This window comes from Rhineura floridana, chromosome 11, assembly GCF_030035675.1.
Source record: "Rhineura floridana isolate rRhiFlo1 chromosome 11, rRhiFlo1.hap2, whole genome shotgun sequence".
NCBI classification, from domain to species: Eukaryota; Metazoa; Chordata; class Lepidosauria; order Squamata; family Rhineuridae; genus Rhineura; species Rhineura floridana.
In genome coordinates this window covers 56,846,912-56,862,732 of record NC_084490.1, presented here as the reverse complement: position 1 = coordinate 56,862,732, position 15,821 = coordinate 56,846,912, and the positions used below count along the sequence as shown (strand labels likewise).

The 15,821-nt window shown below is 42.6% G+C and overlaps 1 protein-coding gene across 5 annotated transcripts in view; it reads left to right on the top strand.

The window, feature by feature from the left end:
- The window catches only part of NBR1 (NBR1 autophagy cargo receptor), a 30,454-nt gene extending 19,354 nt beyond the window's left edge, over positions 1–11,100 (top strand). For all 5 annotated transcript variants that reach the window (XM_061590188.1, XM_061590184.1, XM_061590189.1 and 2 more), the window contains 7 exons: positions 1,783–1,944; positions 2,036–2,179; positions 2,587–2,917; positions 3,222–3,316; positions 3,582–3,660; positions 4,557–4,662; positions 9,108–11,100. In XM_061590188.1, coding sequence (XP_061446172.1) covers positions 1,783–1,944; positions 2,036–2,179; positions 2,587–2,917; positions 3,222–3,316; positions 3,582–3,660; positions 4,557–4,662; positions 9,108–9,281 — 1,091 coding nt within the window. In that variant the 3' untranslated portion in view covers positions 9,282–11,100. The remainder of the gene's footprint in view (positions 1–1,782; positions 1,945–2,035; positions 2,180–2,586; positions 2,918–3,221; positions 3,317–3,581; positions 3,661–4,556; positions 4,663–9,107) is intronic.
- Positions 11,101–15,821: the final 4,721 nt, after the last annotated feature.

The window sequence follows — 15,821 nt, the reverse complement described above, 5'->3', positions numbered from 1 at the left end:
GTGTGTGCCAGTGAAGGCAGACTGAGCAACCTGAATAAACTAAGCAAAGTTGTTTGCATTTAGCTTAGCTTTTCAAATGCTCTACACCAGGGGTTGGGAACCTTTTTCAGCCCAAGGGCCGCATTTCTTCATGGGCAACCTTACAGGGACCCCACATACCAGGGATGGGCAGGACCAGCGGAACAACTAGGTGGGCAGTTGATGTGGCTCTTACCTTTGCACATTCCAGCCATGCAAAAGTCACTGTTTTATATGCATGCGCATGTGCACACATTCTAGCCAAGTGGAGCAGTGAAGGATGTAGCCTATGTAGGGGACATGGCCCTGGGAGAGAGCCAGGTATGTTTGGTATTATAAAAATACCAGAGAGAAATAGGAACTAATTTGGTTGGTCCTATTTCTTAGAAGAGATATAAAAATACAAGCAGCGGAATGAGAATAAATCAGCCCCACCTTTCTCTATATAAACAACAACAAACACAATCTTTTAGGTAATAGAAAAGAATGTTTACTTACGCCCTCGTATGTTAGGAACATAGGCTCTAGCTTAGAAGAAAGAAAATAGGAGTCTCAGTTCATTTTAGTGGTTTAGTATTGATGCTCTCAGAGGGAGCATCTGTGCCGCGCGGCCTCTCTCAATGATGGATAGATCAGCAATGGAGAATATTCAAAAATCCCCCAAGACAAAGGAGGAGGAAGTCAGGTAAGTAACCCCACCCATTAGGAAGTTACATCATGGTAAAACAGGTACATGGGATATTCCCCAAATATCCCTTAAAGGGGACATGCAACATTTGCTTATTCCAACAAGGTATAGCCTGGGTAGGGGCATTCAGCCCCCAGGCCTGAGTTTCCTCACCCCGTCCTACACCTTAGGAAGTATCTCTTCCACCTTCTCCCCCTGAGCCACTACAGTGGGAGAGATACTGACTGATAAACTGCATTTGAGAAACGTGCAGCCTTTTGCCTGGGGGAGAGTGCCCCAATCACCCTTTCATCCTCATAGTTGATTCAGAAAATGGCCTTAGAGATATATCAATGTGTTCATGATATCAGCAGCCATTACAATCTTCATCCTCTCAGATCTATCTTCAGGCAATCATCCTATCCACCTTGCACCAAGAAAGGGTACAAAGGCTTTCATGTTTAACAGGCTTGGTAGCAAAGGATAAATATGGGTATACTTAAGTGAAGAAAAATCAGCAAAGCTGTCCATCCCTGGGGAGGTGGGGTTCACATCCTCCTGGTTTGTGGACAACCCGCAATACAGAAAGGCTCACAGCAGCCTTGTATTCGATGCATATTCTCATCATTTGGTAGGCATCTCAGCAATTCAGTATATTAAATGTTTCTGCTAGTTATGGGAAAGGACAAGGAACTACGTTTCATCCCCTGACAACTGGAAGGTCTTGCCCAGCCTGCCCTGTCTCTGAGACTTCACCAAATCATTGTCCAAACCATTTGAAGCCTATTTTAGTACTTTAATAAAGCCTAAAAGTACATGCTTTTTCTTCTTTTTTAATGAAAGCTGAGATGTTTAGGATGCTGAAATCTGCACCCAGGAATAAATTGTGCTCTTGCTTATCCTGATGATCTGGTGGCCTGAAGTATCAGACTGGAGGTATCCCATTGTATCAAGTCTCTGTGTGATATTTAGGTTGGCTGAAAGTGGTTACAGAGGATGAAAACCAAGCTCCCAGCTCCTAGGATGCTGCTGTGTTTCTCCTCTGCCTAAGTTCTGAAACTTGTGGCAAGTGCTAATGAGAGCATCTCATCCTACAGATGCTCAGGTAGGGAAAGGGAAAGCTGAGAATCCAGCTAACCAAGAGGAAGGAGAGGAAGACATGAGTGGGACTCAGTTTGTGTGTGAAACGGTCATTCGCTCTCTCACCTTGGATGCTGCACCTGACCACAGGCCCCCACAGAAGCAAGAGTCTTCACAGGGTGAGTGATCTGTCGTCCTGCTGAGCACATAGCAGGTGCGGAAGGTCTGCCTGGCGTTTTGATGTGCTCCTCTGTGCTTTTGTTGATTTAGGTTCTGTGCGAGTGCTGCAGAATACTGCCCACTACAGCTCAAACAACATGGACCCCATTAGGGTAGAAAACGGTCCTGTTCCCACACCACAGGAACAAGAGTCCAAGAATCAAGGCACGGAGGTGGCCAAAGAGCCTGAGTTTGGTAAGGAGAAGTGGCTAGAGATTCTCTCTTTGAAGAGAAAGCAGGGTGGCAAAGCCTCCCTGCCCCATGGGTGAGAGCATTTATAATAGATCCCCATGTGCAAGAAGGATGAATTCAAACTATAGCCAGTGCAGAGAAGAGCATGCTAGTGGAAATGGTGAAACTTTTCTTTGGAGCAGAGATTAAGAGATCTTCTGTTTTATTGCTCCTAGTTTCTGTTTGTGGCTCTGGGTTAGATGCGGCGTCTCTTTTATCCGTTTCAGCCCTATGAAAAGGCTTGGGGGAGAAGGTCATCGTCTTACAATACCTCTGGACTGGACAAGCTTGTGAAAGGGAGACTGACAGAGGCCCAGTGAAAAGGACTGCAGTAGTCTTTGTAGTGAAACACTATTTCTTCATTCTTCCAGAGAACCTCCTGCTGCAAGATGGGGAGGAACTGAGTGATGGGGAGGCTGAGGATGATGCTAAGGATGAAGTCTGCAGCCAGGTATCCTGTACCTCCTCTGAGGATTACATCATCATCCTCCCAGAATGCTTTGACACCAGTCGTCCTCTGGGAGAGTCTATGTACAGTTCTGCGCTCTCTCAGCCAAGCTTGGAAAAAGTAGCTGAGGCCTCAGCAAGTCCTGGAGAAGAGAGCCACCCCCCAGCTCATAGTATCAATGACATCCTGACCACCTCACAGACCCTGGACGATGTGCCACTGAACCCTCAGATCCTGGAACCGCAGCCTGCAAGGTACCAAGTAGATCAAGAGCAAAGCAATCGATGTTAAGACTTCTTTGACACTAGTAGTCATAGCAGTCTCCAGAGGAGATTGGACCCAGTGTGCAAATCTAGCCAACTAAAATCCAAGCTAAGCAAGATATTTTACAAGGAACTGGCTTGAATGTCTAGTGTAGACATATTCTCAGGTTTAGTGAATGTGCTTTCCCAGTTCTGTTCTGAAGTTTGTGCCGACGGAAGAACAAATATTATGCTCTTTCTCCTGTGGCTACTTTATCTTCAAAAATGCCTGGTGTTTGTTTTTTTAAAATAATAGATCTGTGACCCCTTCTGAAAATAACGGTTCCAAAGAAGCAAGTTTTCCCAGTGAAGAAGAAGCCCCTTGGTGGGTTCCTGACCAAACAAGAGAAGGTACTGTACTATAATTTCATGAGCGATAATTGGTTAGCGATTGCTTCTAACCTAGGCTCCCATCTACACTATACACTTAAAGCACTGGCATGCCATTTAAATAGCCGTGGCTTCCCCAAAGAATCCTGGGAACGGTAATGAGAAATTAACATGCATGGCTCTGCTTTCATTAAATAGATTCAATGCTATTCCCCATGAAATCTTTCTGATTATCACTATTTGGTTCTTCTGGTCCTACTCATGGCTTTCAATATTTCTCTTGCAGTGTTCCAAGGAGCAGAAGTTTCTGAACTTCTACCTGCAGGGAATGTAAATAACACACCAACATGTCCAGAATTCACCAGGTAATCATTTTGATCTGTGTGTCAATGGTATCTATCCTGCTTCTCATGGAAAAAGGCCTTTTGCTCATAAACTGACTTGTACATATTGCAAATATGTTGCAGTTAGTTGTATCTGATTATTTTCATTGGTTTTACTTGCCTTGTTTCTTTGCATTCTATTGCTGTTTTTATTACATTTGTATTATTTCTATTAGCCTCCCTTGAGCACCCTTTGGTGGAAAAGTGGGATAGAAATTTAACAAATAAATCGCAATTTGGTACTTAGCAGGAATCCAGCATCTTGAACACATCAGTTTAAAAAATAACAAGAAATTTCTATCCAATTGGGTCACAATGAGATAGGCATGAAAATGTGTGGGAAATGCCTTGTGAAATCTTAAGAGTGGACTATTGCTCATTTTCATTCATACCCAACCCTTTTTCTGTAGAACTCAAAGGAGCATGCACTGGGTTCCTGAGCAGTCTTTCATCCAGCCACAGACCCCACTTAGCTTCAACAAGGTTTCTGTATCACAGTCAATCCCTGGCATCTCCATGTAAGCCTCGCAGGTAGCAGGGTTGGCGATCCGCTGCTGTCCTAAGTAGATTATACTGACCTAAACAGACCAATGGTCTCACTTGGTATCAGGCACTTTCATATGTTGATCAAGTCGCAGGATCTTGGTTTTTTTTGATGCAGAAATTCTTTTTAAGCATAGAGAATACACAGGCATGGAAGACACAAACCCACCTTTTAGCATTCTCTTTCTGAAGGATCTGTCCAAGTTGTTCATCCTCACTTTTGGTGTATTTGTTTCAAGAATTGTAAGCTAAACCCCAGTATGTGCCCTGTTAAGGTAAGATTCTGCTTGGTTCTTTTTTATTTATGTCTTTTAAAATTGTAACTTTCTCTGCAGACACACCCACAGCAACAGCCTTGCTGGTGACCTAGTGAAAGGGGCCTTGTCAGTGGCTGCCTCCGCTTACAAGGCACTGTTTGCTGGACTACCCTCCATGGAGCAGGTAGGTAACTCATGTGTTAATAATGCTGCCTCTGGAATGGGCATGAAGGGGCTTGGAGCAATGTTTGGATGTATTGTTTCTCCATGGATACACTGCAAGTACAAATTTGGTACTGTGCGCACTTGAAAACAAGCTTCTAAGCTTTCATAGCTGCAAATATGAACTTGAAAGAATGTGGCATCAAGGATTATTACTACCAGGAACAGGATGTACGGCATCAGAGAAGAGTTTTTCATTTAAATTCTGCTGGGGATGACAGCCATCTTTGGAACCAGAAGGAATCTGTCCTCATCAAATTAGCCTTCCACTGCAGTTTTTGGTTTGGCTGGCTGGCTGGCTTGAGTACAGATTTCTTCTGTAGGCATCTTTCTGCAGCTAATCTGCTCTCTGCTTTGTGACACGTTAGACTGGCTAGTATAAAGTAATCTGTGGTGGGGAGGAGCATGCCTGGTGGATTTTCAGGCCTTTTGTGTCTGGTGGCTGGGTCTACATGGCTTTACTTTTATTTATTTTTAATGATATTGCAACCCCCATCCTATCAGATTTCAGGGTTTTAGTCATTCTGACTCTAATTCCAAAACTTAAATATACTTGTTTTGTATAATTTATTCCAGTTTCAGAAATAGGAACATTGGATTTACCACGAAGGCTTCTTCTCATTGTGCTGGGTGTATCATGTTATAGGCTACTCCCAGTTATTCCCACTCACTCCACAGACCCACACACCACATTCATCATCAAAGGTTTTTATCCTTCTTGCAGATAATAAAATAATAAAGTAGGGACTGAAAAAGACAATTTTATTTATTTCAACAATATACCCCTTAGTATCATAGTCTCAGGTAACAAAAGACACAGTAAAAATCAAATCAGTTAAGATTAACCATAAAATCAGAAAAACTTAAAATACCTGCTGAAATACAAGGATCTTCACCAAGCACCTGATGTTCAACCGGGGGCGGGAGCATGTATAATCTCAGCCAGGAGGTAGTTCCACAGAATTAGGCCCACAGTATTGAACACCCAGCTCCTGGTTGATTCGGGGTGTGCATCCAAGTCATTAGAGGATCACTGACAGTGACTGCCCTTGAAGGCCTCAGTGATTAGGCAGTCTTTAAGGTATCCTGGACCCACATTGTTAAAGGCCTTAAAAGAACTTTGAACTTGGCTCAGTAGCATATTGGCAGCCCAAGCTTTTAAGCACCCGAGTTACATGCTGGCAGTAGTCTGTCCCCACCAAGTCTAGCTGCAGCATTATGCACCACCTGGAGTTTCTGGACCAGGCCCCACATAGAGCCCATTGCAATAATGCAGTGTTGAAGTTACCAATACATGAATCACATTGAACAAGGGGCCGGGGGGGGCACATTTGTCAACAGAGAGAGAAGACAGAACATGACGTCATCCCCAGGACTCTTAATTATCTTGAACTGAAAATCCTTGGAGGTCACAACCAAACTCTCTGACCTCTGAAGCAACAAGAACCCCTAACATCACAGTCCCAGACAGGCCAGAATACTTTCTGTCCATTGAGGAGAAGAATCCTTCATGGTAAATCCATTTTCTTCCTCAGTGAAGAAAGGTATTTTGATATGGGATGCTAGAACCACAAAATTCATCTTACTGCTTGATCGCTCAGGCTGTAAAACACACTTGAGAACCTGTCTCCCAAAGGCTGTTTCCACACAGACATAGGTAATCAAGCGTGTAGTGCTTAACAAAGGAAAATATACCAGATAGGAGCACTGGTAATGAAAGTTTCTCCTGCTGCTGTGCCCGTGGTGGCGTGGGTGGTAATTAGCATATGTTGGTGGATGTTGTGCTTTGTAAGTAGGGGACATACATGCCTAGCAACTGTGGATTTAGAAAGCTTTTGTCCCTACGGTGGCTGAATTGAAAGAGTGAAAAAGACTGGAATTTTCTGGATGTTGGAACTGCTCGCCCTCAGAGCTTTCATCTTGCTAGGATTCAGTTTTAGCTCTCATCCAGCTCACCACTGTATCCAAGGCACCGATTCAGAACTTACATAGCCTCTGCTGATTCAGATGTTACAGAGAAACAAAATTGTATATTATCAGTATACTGATGGCAGTTCATTCCAAGTCTCCTAATGACAGCTCCCAATGGCTCCATATACAAATTAGATAGAATGGGGGAATTGCTGACTTAGAAAGCTTGTGCTCATCTCTTCTGGACTCAGATAATATGGCTTTTTGCTTCTCTTTTCTGTCCACCATAATATCTTGAATCACTGCATCCCTAAAGCTTGCCCTTTGAAAGGCAACAGACTGTTAGGTGTGGAAGCAGCATTTGTGTTCCATTGCTTCAAGCCACAGACTGCACATAACTGTGACATCCACTGCAATTACACAAGCCAGAAACTGGAATGTGTCAATGACAGCATTTGCCATGAAGGTCTTTGATAATCTTAAGAGGGGTCTTGTGCAGCTTAGACTGATTCAAACTGGACTCCTGCAGCAGTTCGTTAATCCACAAAATGCATGCTGTGGCAAAACAGATGTGGCAGGTGCCACTAGATACCAGGTCTAACATCTCGTAGGCCTTGCACAAAGCACGGTCATTCTTCTTATCTTCCTGGTTGGCCTCTCAAGGAATTATCACCATCCAAATGCTAGAGAACCAATAGCTGCATCTGCTAACAGTAGCATTGGGAAGGGCCATAGCTCTGTGATAGAGCATCTCCTTTGCATACAATCCCCAGCATCTTTATTTGTTGATTAAAACCCTGGAGAGACACTGCCTGTCAGTGTAAACAATACTGAGCTAGATGGTGGACCAAAGGCCGAGTTCTGTATAAGGCAGCTTCCTATGTGACTGATTTGGAATATGAGGCAGTAAATGTTTTTGACAATGGTGATAATAAAACTCTTTATCTTTGAGAAGTTTAGCCCACTCAGTGTGCATTACCTCTTCAGACGATTCCAGGAAAGAGAGAGAGTATGTTTGGGCACGTGTAGGCTTTGGGGAAAATGTCTTTAACCACTGTACCTGACTTTCCTGCAACTGGAAGGATTCAGATTCATGTTCTAAATGGAGGACATCCAAGGTCTTGGAAGAAAGCAGGAAAAGTCCTTGGGGTGCAACAGCTGAGATGAGGAGGGCTCTTCTCTAGACCATTCCCTCTCATATTCTCTGCTTCATCAGGAGTCAGGATCCTTCTGAGCATCTTTATCTCCCACAAGTTCGCTCCTCCCACACCCTGAACATACCTTAAGGGATTTCTTTCATGCCCTCTTCAGAGCATGCTGGATGTTGGAGAGGGCAGATGGAGCAAAAGAGAAAATCTACAGAGGATGCCTGGTGTTTGCCTCGTCCTCCCCAAATGAATGAAGCTCTAATGTCTCTAACAACTGATTTGTTTTTCCATTGACAGTTGTCAGGATTAAGAGACTGCTACTGATTTGGGGAGGGGGGAGAATAAACATTCCTCAGCTTACAGAACAGCTCAGCCCTAGTTGAGATGAGTGGCTCAGATTTGGGTAGTAAAAAAGCCATGAATCTGCAGTTATTACTACCCCCACGGAGGTATGTGGCTTGTTACTTAAAATGGCCACCGGGTTTTCTTGTAGTGGTGAGGCGATCCCATGAAACCCTCAGCCTGAGCCATCAGCAATACCAGTGGCAGAGCTTGTATTTGATGCAGAAGGATCCAAATCCTCCAGATCTAAAGGATCCGTTTGCTGGGGCAGCAAGAGTCTGGGGAAGTTTCCCCAATTTGCATCTGCTTTGTTCTTCGGCGTAGTTGCCACTAGCCTCCTGCTTCTCTTTAGATCTTTTCTATGCTCCAGACCCAGAGTGGACAATTTTAATTGCTCCCATTGCAGTGCAAGCAGCTGACATGCTGATTGATGCCCTCTCTTCTCTTTGACAATGGCTGGACAGAGGAAGAAACAAGCACTCAGCACTCTCTCCTGTTAAAAATTAATAGATAGTGATAGGGCAAGCAGCTGTACTGCATGAGTGGTGAAGCTCCCCTCCCATGTGCTGTGCAGCCAGGGGAGAGGAGGAGGAAGGGAGGGTAGATGTCAAGGTGTCACCTTCACAAAAAAGTACTTGGCAGCAGGTGCTCCAGGCAGGACTGAAACTGGGTGGGTGGCTTCTCCCACCAGAATGATGTGAAAGCCTTATGTTACTGAAATGCCCCTATCTGTTGGAGTGGGAAGAGTGAGCCATATCTCAGGGCTGTTGTGAGAATAAAGTATGGGGCAAAGGGGTTCAAACCATGTGTGCCACCTTGCGTTCTTTCAAGGAAAGGTGGGATACAAGTGTAATAAAATAACAAGATACCATCCTCCCCTGAGGGAGCTGGGGATTTATTTCCTGGGTACGGATTTTGAAGAAGTATTTCCAAAGAATTCCAGATGTACACATATGCTTGCATGCACATTTCCTTGTTTTGATAGTTCTCTCTTTTACCCTTTGAGGTACTTCCTGTGGCCACCGAAGACCAGATGGCCCCCTTTCTAGCCAATCTGAGCGAGATGGGCTTCTGTGACCGGCTCCTTAACCTCAGGCTGCTGCGAAAGCACAATTGTGACATGGCCCAAGTTGTCACTGAGTTGCTACAACTGAGTCACAGTGACTGGTATGGGAACTAATACTGAACCTTTTTTCATCTTGCTCATTAAAACCTGAGCAGCAAACGGCACCAGCAGCTTCCAGCTCCCTTCTGTTCCACAAAGCAGAGCTTGGCTTGGCTTCTGTCTTTCATCACGTCACATTTCACCACCACCAATATTCAATGACTCGGACACTAGGATTTCTTTAAAATTTATTAGAGTTTTTTTTCCAAACCGGCATAATACTAATTTTGTGCAGTAGAAAGGAGGCGAATGTGCACAAGAAATGTAAGTGACCTATGTCCCTAAGAACTTTATGGCTGTCATTCACATGCTACAAACAAGCCAGAGACTTGGGGGACTATCCTGTATTTTCCTGCCCATCCGGTCTTCTCTTGCAGATGGAGGCAAGGGGATGTTGGAGCTAAACTAAAGACCCTCCTTCAGATTCTGTCCTCCCATGATGGGGGTGACTGAGCTCTTTGCCCTTTTTGTTTGCTTTAGAACCTTTCTGCATCTTGTTGAAGCAATAATTCTACCAGCTTTTCATGTTGTGTTTGCAGGGCACTGACACTACATAAAAATTTTTTGTCATAGTCTAGTTATTGCCACTCTTAGCCAATCCCATCAAAACCTAAATGCTGCTGTTTGTGATTAATTATAGGAAATGAAATACTGTGAAAGGAGCAAAGTTGGTAGCAAGACTGAATAGGTGGTTTGCCATAAAAATACCAAAACAAAGAGCAGTTGCTCTTACTATGTACATCTTTAGAGGTATATTTAATAGTTGTTATCACTTAAGTATTTGAAGGACAGATGATCAAGAAACACTTGGGGGGGTGGAAGCAAAACTATTTTTGTAGACAAATTCCTATATCTTAAGAGTTTGTTTCAAATGAATAGACTCTTATGTCCAGTATTCTGTGATCCTCCCAGCCCACCTGTTGGACCAATTTGTAGAAAAGATTGCACAATTTTTAACAAATGTTGATGCAATTTGAACATGTTAATAATGCCTGTCAGATATTCTTGCATAGAACAGAGCATTAAAGACATTGGGGAAAATGCTGGATGAGAGATGGCATTAAAGGAGGCAATTTCCCCTGCCTCTATCAGTCAAAGACAGAAGATTCAAATCCAAGAAGAAATCGTGCCCAAACTCTACTTAAATAAACAGGATGTGTGTCCATTCCAACTGGATTACTTAACTCTCAGGTGTTCCTTTGGCTTTTCAAATAACATAAAAAGAATGATGATAATTGTTTTTAAAAAAGCATGGTGATGCATTGAACCCAAATCTGGCACTTTCTGTGATGGGGTAAATTCTGTTTTTTGTGTGACTTTTGGCAGGGAGGTGGAGATGGCTAATATGATTGGGAAAAGGAATTCAGAAAGGGGGGAAGTTAGAATGCCCTCTTTTTGCTTAAGAAGAGGGAATACTCTTAAATGTTGAGGGAAAATCCACTTGTGCCATGCGCTGCTTTTTTTCCTCTAACTTGTGCATGGAAAGCTGGGTATCTCTGATCAGAAATCTTCAGATTGGGACTTCTCTTGCTTTGGGTTGATGGGGAACAACCTTGATATTCCTAGACAGGTCATCTTGTTTCTCTTTAATTAGTTTTATTGCTATCAATCCATTCAGCCAACTTCCTGTTAGCCTTGGTAGAAAGATCTTTATTTTTAGGTTTCATAAAAGATGAAATTTTCTTTTGTTGGCTTTGTATTTTATGAGAGGATGCATGGATGATAATTTAAAGAGTGCAAATATTAGGATCTTTGTATATTGTGTAGAATAAACACTTTAAACAGTCTTTGGGTGTGACAAAATAAAGTATAAATAAAATAAAGTATAAATTAAGTAGCCTTGAACTAGTCAAGTGTTTCTGGAAACTCACAAGCATGGCAAGAAAGTGTTGGCCATCCCCTCTTTGTGTCCAGTATATTACTTAGTGGCATACAACTTTAAAATGAACTGGAACTTAATTCACAATTGCTCTGAAAGAGAAGATTTGCAGCTTAACTGGATGAGTGGGTGGTGAATGTGGCCAAGAGTGCCTTTTTCTAGCTCCCAACAAGATGTGGCGTCAGGATATATGCCATTCAGCCTTTATACTCGCTCTCTGGAGGATGTTTTGAAACTACAGCTGCTCCAGAATGCAGTGTTCAAGCTGTTGATGGGGAGCAACTTTATTTCACCCTTCAAGCATGTGCACCAGTTTGTTTGCAGGCTCCCATTTTCCAAATCAAAGTGCCTTTTTGCCCTTTTAAAGCCCTCAATAGCCTGGACACCGGCCTGGACACTGGCAATTGTCAAAACATGTCAGCCGAGATGATCCTGCACAAGATCCCTGTATTAGAGCAGGGGTGGCCAGGTTTGGGGACTTCTCTGCCATAGCTTTCTCTGGAACCTCTTGCCCCACCTAGCTGGGTCTGGCTGAATTTTATGGAGTTAATGAGAGACACCAAGCCCTTCTTTGCAGAGCTTTCAAATTTCTAGGCTCGATTGCATTTTCATACAGCTTTTGCCTCTTTCTGGGAAGCATGTATGGAATAATAAAAACAATTCTTGGCCCACTTTAACTGGAAATAAATTTCCTTGAACACCATAAGACTTCTCAAACATTTTCTCTAATATTGCGGTGAAGAGGTTCTGGTACAAAGAGAATTGGGCTGCCTTAAAGCTAGATGTCAAACTCCTACACTTAGAGCTGTGAGGGCAGGAAAGAAAAAGGGAGCTTTCAAAGAAGCTATACTTAAGCGGTGCGTTCATGGGGAACGGCTATTCTTTTTAATTAAGGCCTGTGACCTTATAGCTAGGTCAGTGAGGTTCCTGGTTTGTTGAAGAGGTGCAGCTATAAAGAGTCCACGCAGTGAAGGATATTGGCCAAGTTCAGTCTCTATCTTATAAGAGTGTTGGAGAGACGGCAGCGAGAGCAACAGGACAGACGGCTTTGGTCAGCTGATCTCATGACTGCTGCTGACCTTTTCACTCCCAAGATGGAAAGAGTTAGTTGGAAGAGAGGGAGCAGAAACTGCAAATCCTGAACTGAAAAATGCAGCGTGAGGAAAGGGGTTTGTGGACCACCGCCCAGGGCAGGGGGTTAGGGGCTCTCCCACACATTTTTCTCCCCACTTTTTTTTACAAATAATTGTTTATTAGATGTTTCTTTCCCCCCCCTACTTTTTTGGTCCCTCCCCTGAACCTCTGGACTGGCAACAGACTTGTTTACCGCACGCGTGCACGCCCACACACATAGCAGCAAAAGAAGGGGGGGGCAGAAAGTGAGTGAATACTAAACGAACCCGGAACGCTTCAGGATATGACCTCGGCAAACGTTTAGAAGTGAATTTAAGCATTAAAAAATACGGTTTTAAAATTTCCAAGATTTCCCCTTATAGGAATGTTCAAAATGACCCAATCTTCAGTTCACACACATCCTGGGACTAACAGTACTGGCCAATCATAACGTGAGAAATGAAAACACCGCGTTTTGAACACGACGCTGAAGTTGGTTCCCAGTTCCCAGTTCCTTATTTGTGTGAAATTTGTCACTAACAAAGAAGAAAAGTTGACAGCTACAGCAACGTCAAGCCAAATTTAAAATGCCCCTGAACCCCAAAATAAATAATGGGGTACCCTGTATGATATATTGCTGTAATCAGGAGACTCTCCCCGTCAAGACTGACAATAAATTTATACAATCAAAATCATCAGGATTCTGATATCATAAATACATAATGATGTCATAAAATCATAAATCATAAGTAACTGGGGGTACACACCCCAAAATCTGGTCTAGGCCAGGACAAATCATATACCCCAGGAAAGGGGAGGGTGTCCCCTATGAGATGCCACTGCGTCCCGCCTGGCCCAGAGATTCTGCTGGGCGCAGGCACGTGGGAGGGCATCTATCCAAAACCAAAGCAGACAAAAACATACAGGAAAAAATAAGTAACTGGGGGTACATGCCCCAAAATCTGCTCTGGGCCAGGACAAATCATATACCCCAGGAAAGGGGAGGATGTCCCCTACGAGATACCACTGTGTCCCATCCGGCCCAGAGCTTTTGCTGGGCACCAGGCACTCACGAAGGCATCTATGCAAAATCAAACTGGACAAAAACATGGAGAAAAAAATAAGTAACGGGGGGTACATGCCCCAAAATCTGCTCTGGGCCAGGACAAATCACATGCCCCAGGAAAGGGGAGGGTGTCCCCTACGAGATGCCACTGTGTCCCGCCTGGCCCAGAGCTTCTGCTGGGCGCAGGGCACGTGGGAGGGCATCTATCCAAAACCAAAGCAGACAAAAACATACAGGAAAAAATAAGTAACTGGGGGTACACGCCCCAAAATCTGCTCTAGGCCAGGACAAATCATACACTCCAGGAAAGGGGAGGGTGTCCTCTATAACATTCCAGTGCGTCCTGCTTAGCCTAGAGGTTGTGGAGGCCGCAGGGCGCATATGATGGCATGTACTCACAACTAAAATGGACAAAAACATGAATTTCAGCATCGATGTTAGCTTTTACAGAGAGATGGCTGCCAAGATAAGAAAAGTGATCGACATTCTCCAGCGTTGCACCATTAAGCTGGATTGACGGTGCTACAGAGGAATTGGTTCACACTTGCTGATGAAACACTTTGGTTTTTTTGATGTTAAGTGAGAGGCCAAGCTTTTCATATGCTTCTGCAAAGACATTTAGGATAGTTTGAAGATCTTCCTCTGAATGTGTGGAGACTACATTATCATTGGCATATTGAAGTTCTATGACAGAGTTGGTAATTACCTTACTTTTTGCTTTCAGCCTACTGAGATTAAAAAGCTTTCCATCTGTTCGATATGTGATTTCCACGACAGTGGGAAGTTTCCCCTCAACAAGGTGTAGAATCATGGCGATAAAAATAGCAAATAAGGTCCGAGCAATGACACATCCCTGTTTGACGCCTGATCCCACTTTGAATGGATCACTTTGAGAGCCACTGTTATCCAAAATTGTTGCCCTCGTGTCATCATGGAGGAGTCGCAAAACATTTACAAATTTATCAGGGCATCCAATTTTCAGAAGGATGGTCCAGAGGGCAGTTCGATTTACAGTATCAAAGGCCTTAGTCAGATCAATAAATGCCATATACAGAGGTCGATTTTGCTCCCTGCATTTTTCTTGAAGCTGTCGTGCAGTGAAGATCATGTCCACTGTCCGCCTGGAAGGGCGGAAACCATTTTGGGATTCAGGGAGAATGTCTTCTGAAATAGGTAGGAGGCAATTTGCAAGGATCCTTGCAAGGATTTTACCTGTGGTAGCAAGAAGAGAGATACCTCGGTAGTTCCCACAATCTGTTCTATCACCCTTCTTTTTTTTTTTTTACAATAATTTTTATTCAAATTTTCATAAAACATACAAAACAAAATCATAAAACATTCAAAGACAAAAAACAAAAAAAACAAAAATGATTAAACAAAAAAATAAAATGTTGACTTCATTTGTCGCAGATCAAATCAGTTATAGGTCTACAATATATAACAATCCTGTCTCTTAAATTATATTATAAAATCACTTTCCTCCAGTAGTTATCTTAATTAATCATCAAATCTCATAAACATTACTTTATTCTTTCCACAAAAAGTCAAAGAGAGGTTTCAATTCTTTAAAAAATATATCTATCAATTTTCCTCCTAATAAACATGTTGATTAATCCATCTCGTTAATAATAATAATAATCTTATTGTCATAACCATAGTCCAAATAAACATATCGATTAATCCATCTCATCAAAATCTGTTAGGTCCAATAATTTCAATAGCCATTATTCCATTATCCATATTAATTCCATCTTCCATCTTCAATAGTCCTGTTAAGTCCAGTAATTTCAGTGTCCAATCTTCCATTATCAGTATTCCATAATAATCTTGCTGTCATAACCATAGTCATATAATAAGAGTCTGATGGGAATTTCCTCTATCCCAAATATTTTCTTGCCATCAATTCTGAATAAGTTGCTGAAATATTGTTGTAAAGTCATATCTCTGTTCTTCTTTTTTACAAAATGCACTGGCTCATCTCTTGAGAGTTTTTCCATTGTCACATGGCTGCAGTTAATTCCATAGATTTTCTCTATATCAAGCTCCATCACGTCATTCTAGTCCAGAAGATTATCCAAGCCTTCGATAACTTTATCTCTAATATCTTCATTAATTTCTTCAGAGATAACGTTAAATTCCAAACAGTAGATTTTATTTCTAATATCCATAAACTCCAGATCTTTTTCCAATTCCACATTTGTTCCAATCTCCAGGGCTTGTATCTTCCCTTTATTTTTTCTTTTCTCATCTCTGATCTCATTCTCCTCTCTCACAGGATCCTCTATTTCTTTAAGCTCCTGCGTCATTTTGCTCAGTTCAATTTTCAGCTCCTTACTGCCCTGTCGCAGGGTTTGTTTCATTATCTCAATCTCATCCATTATTTTCTGAAACATAATTACTTCCAGATTCTCAGCCACTTTCTTGATTGCCATTTTTAAAACCACCAAAACAAAACAAAACAAAAATAAAGAAGAACCACTTCTTATTTCAGCAACAA